The 12,115-nt window shown below is 49.7% G+C and overlaps 1 protein-coding gene across 1 annotated transcript in view; it reads right to left on the bottom strand.

The window, feature by feature from the left end:
• The window catches only part of LOC144155876 (uncharacterized), a 30,386-nt gene extending 18,865 nt beyond the window's left edge, over nt 1-11,521 (bottom strand). The window contains exons 1-3 of the mRNA XM_077687575.1: nt 11,244-11,521; nt 10,814-11,082; nt 10,606-10,721 (exon numbers count right to left, since the gene is read on the bottom strand). Of these exons, the coding sequence (XP_077543701.1) occupies nt 10,606-10,721; nt 10,814-11,082; nt 11,244-11,521 (663 nt within the window). The remainder of the gene's footprint in view (nt 1-10,605; nt 10,722-10,813; nt 11,083-11,243) is intronic.
• Nucleotides 11,522-12,115: the final 594 nt, after the last annotated feature.

Here is a 12,115-nt window from a genome sequence, read left to right as displayed (position 1 = left end):
CTCTAGTTATCCCTAGCTCCTGTCCCTAGCTACATTTATGAAAGCAGGAGGCACGTACATCATGGGCAAATAAATCGCGATCATGAAAATGTGAACCACAACACAAATGTTCGGAAAAGTGGCTTTGTAAATATATGTCGGAGTATATGCGCAACTACAAGTGCTAATTAGGAATGGCAGTGGACTTCAGATCGGTCACTGAAAGTAATATGGTACTTTTTAATAACATATCCTTCAATATTTTCACTCCCTCGCAACGCGATTTATACACGTAACAAAAAATAAAAGAGCACACCTTCACATTTTTCGCAAGGCACAGGAGAGAGTTACCCCTTACTCAATGCTCTTCAATGGGCCTGTAAGGTATAATAAATAAATAAATAAATAAATAAATAAATAAATAAATAAATAAATAAATAAATTATTGAGAGTTCCAGACACTATCCAATTACTTTTTCATGTTAAAGTCCAGAATGTGTAGACGGCGTTCTGAGTATTTTCGGTAATTTTACACGCACTTTTCTGAAAAAAAAAAGTGCGTTCAATAGTGTTGTTTCCCTTGCGTCGTTCTCCTTGTGTGTTTTCTCTCGTCGGGGGTGACAAACAACTTAACCTGCTCGCAATAGAACAAATTGGGGTCGGGTTTGACCTGTATTAATTTTGTGTGAGCGCGGAAAAAGTCGATATTAGCCACGAAACAGCGGTAAGATTTTTTCGGCTGACTTCGTCATCACCTAGAACGCAGGCATCGCACTTTAAGGCAATCCCGTGGTTCAGCTTCAACGCAATGCACTCGATTGTCCAATCAATGTCGGCGACAATGCAATTTTGGCGAATGACGATGCCAAGCATGCGACTTGACTCACAAGTTTGTTCTGCGCTGTGGCAGCACTGCGCGATGCAGCTTCACCGCAATGCACTCGATCGGCCAATTGAGTGCATAGCGGCGAAGCTGAACCACAGAATTGTGCAGGGTACGCGTGTCTTTCAGTGCCAACACGTGCCATATATTTCAGATCCATGAAGGTTTGCCGGTGGGTTTAGAAGCCCGAATTATATTTTCCTAATTTATTTATTGTGTACTATTTCCAGCTAATGATATTGTAGAATATGCTAGCATTTATGGACCATTGCCTATTCTTGCATAGATTGACAATTTATTCTGTGGTTTAATTAACAAGAGGGCGACACAGTTTTGGCATCCCTCTCTCCTGCTTACTTCGTCCGTAACGCGTACCAAGCTGATAACTCTATGCTTGAAGCTTAATCTATACAGGTTGAAACACATCCAACAAGCCAGTGCGCTTGCAAGGGCACTGGCATATTAGTTCCAAAGCTATGGGAGGACAGGCATTAGTCATATGTTGGAGAGGAAGTTCCTAGATGGATTATGCTTCTTGTTATAATTATCATTACGTAAGAAAAAGCTCCGTTCCATGTACTATTTGCCTGCCCTTCGCTGGAGTCGCCCATTGATTACCTCCTGCGCTGCGAAGGGCTAGCGTCCTCGTTAATTCAATTGAGGAGAACGACTGAAGATCTCCCACGGGTCAAACTCATGGCTGGAAGGGGTGTTTCGCTTCGACTGCGAAGTTCTTAACACAGCTGAATAGTCATCCGTTGTATCCGCATGGCTGTATTTTTGCGTATTTGATTTCTTTGTTTGTTCCCGGCCGCGGCGGCCGCTTTTCTGATGGAGGCGAAAAGCAAAAACGCTCGTGCGTTCGAGATTTCGGCGCACGTTAAAGATCCCCAGGTGGTCAAAATTAATCCGGAGCCCTCCATTACGGCGCGCCTCATCGCCTGCGTTGCGTCGGCGCGTTAAAACCCCACAATCAATCAATCAAATGATTTCTTTATTTGATTTTGTTTAATATTCTGGGGCGCAGATAAATAATTAGATAACAACGCGTGACACCTGGGTATATATCACAAGTAAGTTTGCGGGTTAGCTGCGGCCTATTCCAATTCAGTGCACAATGGCGGCGCACAACGGTAGCATCTTGAAGCAGAAATTCTTATCAAACTTTACTTCAAGCACCATCGGGTTTAATTCAACTCTTGCGGCATTAACAAGTTATCATTTAACGTAAATATTTTGATTATGATGATGATGGTTGGAGTTTTTTGGCGCAAGGCCAGCTGGGGCAAAGAGCGCCAAACAAAAGTATTTAGAAGAAAATAGTGGCTACTAAAGCCAGAATAACACTAAAATCAATTAACGACAATGGTGATGACTGGTGTATAGGGCCAGTTTTGATTACGCATGATAGGAAATGAGGTTTAAAAAGTTTACATCAGACAAATATTTAAAAACGCGTTGCACAGAGACCATGGCATTATCCCCCCAAAACAACGAAGGGTGTAGCGGAATGTGTTGTCTGTATAGTTCCTTGAAGTGTCTGTGTCTTGTTGTGTCGAGTGCCGTGCATGTTATTAGGATGTGGACTACGGATAGGCCCTCCCCACACCTTCTACACACAGGTCTTGGAGAGCTAGTGAGCAGGTGTGAGTGTGTTACATGTGTGTGGCCTATCCGCAACCTAGCTAAGGTAACTTCAATGTGTCTGTTGTGTGAGTCAGTAGCGTATGGTCCCAAGTGTGGTTTTATTACGTGTAACTTGTTATCTGTCTGTTCACTCCAGTGTGTTTGCCATGTGTTGTGACGTTGGTGTCTGATGTGTGGCTTCATATCTGTGTACGCAGTGTTGCTATGCCCACTGAATTCAAGAGTGTAGCAGCAGTGGCCCTTTCACCTGCGGTTTCATTGCCGGCTATTCCACAATGGCCAGGAACCCAACATATTGTTATTTCAAGACTTGATGCGTATGCCGCCATAAGGGCCTTAAAAACAAGATTGATTACATAATTTTTTGAGCGTTTTCTGGACAAAAGTGCACGTACAACACTAAGAGAATCTGTAAAAACTACGGACTTTGGAATTTGATGTTGGACAATGTGGTCTAAAATAAGTAAAATGCCGCGTGCTTCAGCTGTAAAAATGCTGTTGTGGGAGTTCATTCTTTTTGCCATGTTAAAGTTCAGTCCATGGGCAGCACAAGACACAGCATCAGCTGTCTTTGATGCGTCGGAGTAAAACTCTGCACACTGGTACTTATCCTGCAGGAAGAGGAAATGCTGCATAATAGCTGCCCTTGGTGCCCGGTTTTTGTCGAACTGCACAAAAGACAGGTCACAGGAAACATCCCTGGCTTGCCATGGTGCAATAAAATCAATGATCGGTGTCTTGTGGATATATGAGAATGACACTGCTAGCTCAGAAGCTTCTGCTCTCACTCTGAGAGGGAACGGCATGGGAATAGATGGACGGTTTAAAAAGAGCTGCTGTGAGGATGCGTCATGAATGGTCGAGTTAAGAGGATGATTTGTCAGAGACATGATTTTAGAGGCATACAATAGGTCAGTGTATATCCTCTGGTGATACAGGGACCATTTGTGGCACTCTGCATAGAGGCTTTCAACAGGGCTGGTGCGAAAGGCGCCACAAGCAAGGCGAAGCCCCAAATGCAGAACTGGGTCAAGCATTTTAAGTGCCGTTTTCGTTGCAGACCCATATACGACGCTGCCGTAGTCCAAGCGAGATCCTACCAGTGCAGTATAAAGACGCAGGAGTAGCTGCTTGTCTGCACCGTACGATTGGTGAGAGACGACTTTAAGGATATTCATAGTTTTTAGGCATTTTTGTTTAAGCATTTCCAGATGAGGAAGAAATGTTAGTTTGTTGTCGAATATTAGGCCTAAAAACTTGTGCTCCTTTTCTACAGGAATCGACACGCCGTTTAGAGTAATGTCAGGGTCCCCATGGATCCCACGAACACGGGTGAACACAACACAAGTACTTTTTACGGGGTTCAGCTTAAAGCCGTTTGTGTCCGCCCAGCCAGCAAGTTTGTTCACGCCGAGCTGGACTTGACGTTCACAGATTGACATATTACATGATTTAAAAGATATTTGGACATCATCTACATAAACTGAACAAGAAATGGTTGGTGGCAATACCTTACGGAGTGAGTTCATCTTCACTATGAAGAGTGTGCAGCTCAAAACACCTCCTTGAGGCACGCCATTTTCCTGAACATGTACATTAGAAAGTGCACTACCAATTCTTACACGGAAAGTTCGTTCAGACATGTAGCTAGAAAGTGTGCTAAGCATGTTGCCCGAAACACCGAATGACTTCAAGTCACTCAAGATGCCGTATCGCCATGCCGTGTCGTAGGCCTTTTGCATATCAAAGAAGACTGTAATACAGAACTGTATGTGAATGAAGGCATCTTTTATGTAGGATTCCAACGCAACAAGCTGATCATTGGTGGAGCGCCCCGCCCTGAAGCCTGCCTGGCAGCTCTCGAGAAGACCGTTGTACTCAAGGAAGTACACGAGCCTGCGATTGATCATCTTCTCGAAGAGCTTGCACAGGCAGCTCGTCAGGGCTATAGGACGGTAACTTGAGGGGGACGACGGGTCCTTTCCCTCCTTCAAAAAAGCCACTACTACGGCCTCCCTCCAAGACTTTGGAATGTGCCCCGAAAGCCATATTTTATTATATAGATTTAGAAGTGTTTCGAGTGTGTCTGCGTGTAAGTGTTGTAACATTGTGTATGTGATGTTGTCTGGGCCTGGAACTGAGGGTTTACACGTGCTTAGAGCAGCCCTCAGCTCATGTAGTGAAAACAGGGAGTTGTAAGAAGTCTGTGATTTGTTGTTGTCGCGTAGGGACTTCTTTTCACAAGAGGCTTTATGTTTCAGAAAAGTGTTTGTGTAGTGTGCTGAACTGGACACGTGTTGGAAGTGTTGTGCGAGTGTGTCAGCCTGGTCTTCGAGTGTGTCCCCTGTAGTGCTGACCAGAGGCAGGCTGTGTGTTTGTTGTCCCTTGAGTTTGCGTATTCGTGTCCATACTTTCCTTGTGTCTGTGTAGGAGTTTATTGATGTTATGAATGTACGCCAACTCTCTCGTTTTGCCTCACGGCGCACACGTTTTCCTAACGCCTTGGCCCGTTTGAACAAGAGGAGGTTTCCCGACGTTGGGTACCGACGTAGGATACCCCACGCCTTGTTCTGGGCCTCTCGCGCCCGCCTACAGTCCTCATTCCACCACGGCCTCCGCTGGTTGCGCGGGGCACCAGAGGCGTGGGGAATGGACTTATCGGCGGCGTCGAGGATGTGCGCCGTGAGGAGTTGGGTAGATTCTTCAACGTGTAGGTGTCCTATGGATGTGTGGTGTAGTTTGGATGTCTCTGTAAATGTATTCCAGTTAGCTCGTGTTTCATTGAACCTATTATGGGAAGATGGACTGCATGGGCCTTTACCTATGTATGTTAGTGAGGTGGGGAAGTGGTCACTGCCATATGGGTCAGTGCCCACACCCCACTCGAGAAGAGGAAAGAGAACTGCTGAGCCAACAGCCAAGTCAAGATATGAGTATGTGTTGTGTCCTATGTTATGGTATGTAGGCTGTTTATTGTTGAAAAGTCATGCTCCAGAAGATGTAAGAAACCTCTCTATCAGGCGACCCCGGGCATCCGTTCGAGAAGAGCCCCATAGAGAATTGTCAGCATTAAGGTCGCCTGTTAAGATGTATGGTTCGGGCAGCTGGTCAACCAACGCCTCAAAGTCAGAGCTCGAAAGTGCAAGATCAGGAGGAATATATATGGAGCATACCGTTATCAACCTATTAAATATTATTGTTCGAATTGCTACAGCCTCAAGGACAGTGTTCAGAGTGACAGGGTGGCAGGCTAAGGATTTCCGGGCAATTATGGCCACACCGCCAGAAGAGTGTGTGCAGCCATCCCTGTCCTTTCTGAAGACCATGTAACTATTCAAGAAATTTGTGTGCTTGGAATTCAAATGTGTTTCCTGAACACACATTACACTTGGCTGATTAGCATGCAGTATTTCGTATACATCGTCAAGATTTTTAAGAAGGCCTCTACAGTTCCATTGAATTATGTTTTCTCTTCCCAGTATTTAGTGTGAGAGCTACTGGAGTGTGTGTGTTTGTTTATGTGTCGTCTTTCGGGGCTGTGACTCTCGCCTTTTTTGGCTTGTCGGGAGGCTTTGGCGTCGGGACGCGTTCCTTGCGGTGCACCGCAGGCAAGAACGGCACGACGTCCATCTCATCGTCCGATGTCCTGGGTGTGCCCGTCGAACCGGGCTCCCCGGACTTGGCCCCCCTACGGGGGCCCTTCGTATGACCCGCCACCGCCGCAGGTGTCGGGGGCACCAGAAGTGGCACGGGCGGTGCGGTGGCGGTGGAAGCCGGTGCGGGGCCCGTGGTGTCCATGGCACTCTCCAACGCACTGGAGGACGGGGAGGCAGGGACGGGAGCGGCACCGGTGCCGACGGAAGAGGTTGCCACCACAACCGCTGCTGCCTCATCAAGCGGCGTGGTGGCGGGTTGGGCTGCCAGAGGCAACCCAGGGGGGGGGGGGGGGGGGGGGCGGGGGAGGGACCAGGTCAGACTCGCTGAACTGGGTCCCTGTGGAAATCAGACGCCGCTCCGCCCCCCGGCGAGCTGCGTCGGCGTACCTCCCCAGAGGGAAAGAGGCGAACCTCTTCCGCGCCTCTGGGAAGGTGATGTTTTCAGTGATTTTGAGGTTGATTACTTTCTTTTCCATCTGGAACCTTTCACACGTGCGGGAGTACGCAGCATGAGGTCCATGACAGTTGCTGCACATTAATTGTTGAGCCTGGCAGTTATCTGTATCATGATCTTGAGATGAACATTTTGCACAGGTTGTTTTGCCACGACAGGAGGTGGTGCCATGCCCGAACCGTTGGCACTTGAAACAGCGCCGCGTGTTCGGGATATAAGGCCGGACAGAACAATGAATGAAACCCGCTTTGATGGATTCGGGGAGTGTGGAATGGTAAAATGTCAAGATTATATGTTTTGTCATGATTTGCTTATCATCTCGCCGCATGGTGATGCGCCTCACTGCCGTCACGCCCTCGCCTTTCAGACCTTCGAGCAGATCGGCTTCCGTCTCATTTATCAGATCTGGCTCAGAAATCACACCCTGAGAGCTATTGAGGCTACGGTGGGGTGTGACTCTGATGTCCAGATCTGCCATGCGATTCTGGGTAAGGAGGCTTGTGGCTTGCTGGTGAGTGTTCACCTCGACCAGAACTTCACCGGTTCTCAGTTTCTTGGCTTGGAAAGACTTGCCAAGGATGCCTTCAAGGAATTTGGTGATAAGGAACACTGACTGGGAGGAGATAGGATTTGACTTGTCAAGAGATTCAACAATCAAGAAGCGCGGATAGTTATCTGGCTTTTGGGATGCAATTGTTGGCAAGGGTGGGAATGAAGCTTCGGTGCGGCCCCTTTTCGGGGGCCGATCACGTTTGGGGGGGGTTTGGAAAATGCCATATGATACATCGGAAAGCAGGGAGAGGGGGGTACTTTCTTCTTTGACCTTACCCTGGTAGTCAAAGAGGTCCCTGAGCTCCCTGCCTGGTGAACAGACAGGGAGCCCATCCGCCGGAGCTTGACCTGAGCTCCGACGGCCACCGTTCGTGGTTTCTAACTCTCCACCTATAAACACATCGCCACGGTTGGATCCAGCTTATGTTTGGGGGCTCGGGGTCCGCGGTATCGCCAGTACCGTCACCAAGATTACTCAAGGTGCCCCGTGCGGGGAACGTAAATATTTTGACATCCGGGGATGATCGATTATGCGAAATTGCCACCCGCGAATTCAACTCCTTGACGTTAGGGTCATTCTATACCATCGGGCTGGCTCACTTGGATATCACTTTACTAACTTGGGTTACATTAGGTAACCAGGATTAAATTGAGTGATGCTTGCATTAAATTGATTAGCCTTCTACTAAACTTTTCGGAAGTTTAGCTCGTGTTAAATGGTACTGGATTTAATGTGGTTGGAACTTGAATTAAACTCAATGGCGTCCGGACTGAATTGATAGGGAAAACGCAGAAGCCCACTTCGTTCCTCCGGGCCATTTCTACGCGCTTTGGATTCGAAAGGCTTCAACAACTTTTTAACAACTTGTTTCCCGCTACCGTATTTCCACGTCTTTCTTCTCTTTCATTTCTTTGTTTTTTGGCACGATTTACTGTGACCAGCTTTGTTTCTGCTGCTGTGTATGCGTCTCCTTCTTCACTCTTGTTTCATCGTCGTACGGCGCGAATAGCGTCAGCAAGCAGACTCGCACACGCCACAACTTCCCTAGAATCAGGGCTCTGCGGTGCTGGTATGCGCCTGTTCTACTCACTCACCATCGCCTTAAAGAGACCCTGCCACAATTTTTTCAACTTTTTTTTTTGAAATCTTAACTGCTTGCAGAACGTGGTCACCCAACACACCCTGTACTTGATTGTAGGGTTCAACGCGCCGACGCAACGCAGGCGATGAGGCACGCCGTAGTGGAGGGCTCCGGATTAATTTTGACCACCTGGGGATCTTTGACGTGCGCCGAAATCTCGTACACACGACCGTTTTTGCTTTCCGCCTCCATCAGAAAAGCGGCCGCCGTGGCCGGGAATCAAACCCGCGACCTCCTGCTCAGCAGCGCAACACACCCTGTACTTACATTAGGGGGTCGAAAAGTACCTCAGCCAAAAATTACTGCTGAGGTACTGCCCATCAGATAACTTGCAAACTCGCTCGAAACATTTTCCTGTCTTGGCGGTCTTGGCGTTCTTAGACGGCTAGAATTACGTCATTAAGGCCATGTAGCGGCTGTTGGCCGGTTTTCCTTCAGTTGCAGCAATGAACGCTTTTCGATAGCAACTTTAAAAATAACTTGAAGCCAGAAAGCAAAGCAGAAACGGAAGGCGTATCTGCCGCGATTGGCAAATCACGAAATGCCTCTCTATGCTGGCGATTACTATAGCTTTCGCAGTGCTTCTAGACGCGAAGGAAAGAGTGAAAGCATTTATCGAAAGTGTTGCAGGGTCTTTTTAATCGAAGCGTCACGCGACACACACTATTCTACAACCTTTAGTTTCCAATTCGCAGTTTTGTGAATATTGTGAAGCGGGCATATTGACCCTCAAAGCTCCCGGTTTTTGGCCCAAGTGTGTTTCCACGAAGAAAGGAAACAACAATGACAACTTTTGTTACACGCCGGCAACGCTGGGAGATAGAAAAATGTAATAAAGAAAAAAAATGGAGTTAGGGCAATTGGTAGAGCACTGCGCCACTACTGTGCAGACCTTGGTTCAAATGCTGTAGGATCACACATGTGCTATTATTTACTCTTTAAAGCGGCGTCCATTTTCTTGACATGACAACAACTACGACGCTTTTTTCGCAAGGTGGGCCATTAAGGCTTTCGCCTTAAAACGCCTCGTGGTGATGCTGATGAACGAAAGCCTGCCGAGTCACTTTCTCGCTCTTCAGTTTAAATGTTTTTTTCAACGCGACCGGAATTCAAACGTCCTCTAGCTCTTTGCGTCATGCTGCTGAAATTTGCATTGAGCTATTGCAATATCCTAGAGAAACGTGACAACCAGAAGCTTTTTGATGAACGTACTGAGCCATTCAAGAGCACATCTACAATCGAGGTGCCAGAATTTCATCTCTTCATTTATTATGTCAACTTTTTCTAAATTAGGGAACAGCTCGTAGCCTACTGCTGTGGCGATTAATACATTTTTTGTGTATGTGAACTGTCCATCAGAACAAAGGATGTAATTGAACATCGAAAAAATAATTGAGGACGATCACTCAGAGTGAATCAACGGAACAGCGTAAGTAATTGTTGGTTGCGGAAAACGATTTGGCGATATAGTGTCGTTGAATGACTTACCCATATTGCGTAAGTGAATGTTGTGGCAATATTTTTATTGAAATCGATATTGTCATTTTTTATTAAAATCCGTTTAACTGATTTGTTGGCATTGCTAAGAAATGTATATAGTGCGCAGAGACAAGTAACATATGCTGCCATCGTGTGAAAGAAGCAAGCAAGCGCCGACGCAGAAGTGATCGGTTTCTTGGAAACGCCCCAGTGAGTGAGTTAGTGAGTGAGTGAGTGAGTGAGTGAGTGAGTGAGTGAGTGAGTGAGTGAGTGAGTGAGTGAGTGAGTGAGTGAGTGAGTGAGTGAGTGAGTGAGTGCTTTATTGATACAGAAAGTAGAAAAGAAGTGGACTGGGGATTTTTTGAACTCATTTGGCAGTAAACCAGTATACACCCCGGCCCGGGGAAAGGGGAGAGGGGGAATGAAAGGGGATAGGTGAGAACAAATGGGGACAGGGAAAGAGGGAGCGAAAGAAAGAGATAAGGATTGCGTAAGGCTTGTCGGCAGGCATTGGGCTACATCCGTTGGATGAGGCCAGGACAAGTCGGAAGGCTTCCCGCCGGATGGAGGTGGGGCCCTGCGGGAAAAGCTGTCCATCAGGGTGTGGCTGGGCAGCCCGAGACGCTGGTGTACGGCCCGAAGCTCTGCTCGCGGGGCATCGTGCTGGCGGCAGGAGCAGAGCAGGTGCGCTAGGGTATCGGGCTCTGGGAGGTCAGCACATGTGGGCGACGACCTGGCTGCCACGTTGCAGCAATCGAGCCGCATGCGGAGGAAAATGGAGCGGGCGTCCCTGCTAATGCAGCCAGGCAGGGCCTGTGGAGCTTGGCCGATGATGACTCTTGGGTCCGGGTGCATCGTCTCCACCTCCCGTGCCAGGATGGGTCGTGCGGCGTCGAAGGGCCTCAGGTCTCGGTAGGCAGAGACCCCTCCTGGCGAGCAGCACGTCTGGCCAGGGCGTCATCCACCTCATTGCCGGTGATTCCGACATGAGATGGCAACCAGTGGAGCCGCAGGTCACAACCGCGGGACTGCACCAGGTGAAGCTTCGCCGCCAGCGCCCGCTCCGCGTAGCCGCTGGAGCTCGATGGCTGGTCCGCCGCTCCCAATCGCAAGAGAGCGGGCCGAGAGTCGGTGAGCATGACGGCCCCCTGAATCTGGTTGCCCTTCCCTAGTAGCAGGTCTGTAGCAATGTGCAGCCCGGCCAGCTCTGTATGGGTGAAGGAGGCGGGGAAGGGCAGGCAGCACACTCGACTGATGCCAAGCTCCATTGCCGTGCAGGCGGCTCCAGCTCTGCCCATAGGCGGTTGCACGGAGCCGTCTGTGTGTAGATCTGCAGCAGGCCAGCCGTCTCGTCCTGCAGCAGGGCAGCAACCTCCTGCTGGATAGCCTGGGTTGGTGTTGACCGCTTGCCTCGAATCCCCGGGAGCGTGGTGCTGATGCGAAGAGCTCACCCTGTGCCAAGTGGTGGTGTTTTAAGGAGGGGACGCTGCGGCAGCTCAATGTGACCCTCATACATGGACGCCAGCATGCCCATCTGCCAGTAGGGGCGGCTGCTGTAGCGCTGCAGAAGGGCTGCCCCGTCCGGTGTGCTATGGAGGCGGTGGATGTGGTGCAGCCCCGTCTGCAAGCCCGCATCTGGATGGTACAGGCACCGGCCTCTGTGTAGGTGCCGTATCGGGGGCGTGCTCGGGAGGCCCAGGTGCAGGCGTATGGCCCGGCGCTGGTCCATCTACAGCTCCTGGGGAGGGCTGCAGCGGCTACTGCAGGCGGAACCCCGGAAAAATTGATCGGCGAGCATCTCCGCCGGGGCTCCCTCGGAAATGCCCAGGGATACGGCGGCCGTTAGCAGTGGTCTTCGGCTGGTGGTGGCGGGTAGAAGAAGGGCCCGGAAAACTCACCAGGGCCGGGCTGGGTCTCGGCGAGAGTCCAAGGAGGCGCAGAGGGACTCCCAGCTTTCTCTCCGACGGTGCCTGGCCCTCCTCCTGCACTTTGCGTCCGCCCGCTGACATGCCGTCCAGTCCTCCGGACACCTGCTTCGGATGGCCCGCAGTTGCAGCAGCTCCAGGTCTGGCAGCGCCGCGCCTAGTGGTGCTTCGCCCCGTACCGTAGCCTTGGCAGCACTGCGTACGACTACTGCCAGGAATTCGTCCTCTGGATCCTCCGCACACTGCGCCATCTCCTTTCGGAAGTCAGCCCAGTTGGTGACCGCATAGGTCCTGGTGTCGGCGCGCCTATGGACATTCCTGGGAGTGACCACGATAGGAAAGTGGTCAGACCCCCACGTGTTGGTAGCGACCTCCCAGGAGTAGGCGCACCGCTGCGA

Source organism: Haemaphysalis longicornis, unplaced genomic scaffold (genome assembly GCF_048455015.1).
Source record: "Haemaphysalis longicornis isolate Haplotype H1 unplaced genomic scaffold, Haemaphysalis longicornis Haplotype H1 scaffold_1, whole genome shotgun sequence".
In the NCBI taxonomy this organism is placed as follows: Eukaryota; Metazoa; Arthropoda; class Arachnida; order Ixodida; family Ixodidae; genus Haemaphysalis; species Haemaphysalis longicornis.
Note: the sequence above shows the minus strand (reverse complement) of the source record. Positions and strands in the feature narration are given on the sequence as shown.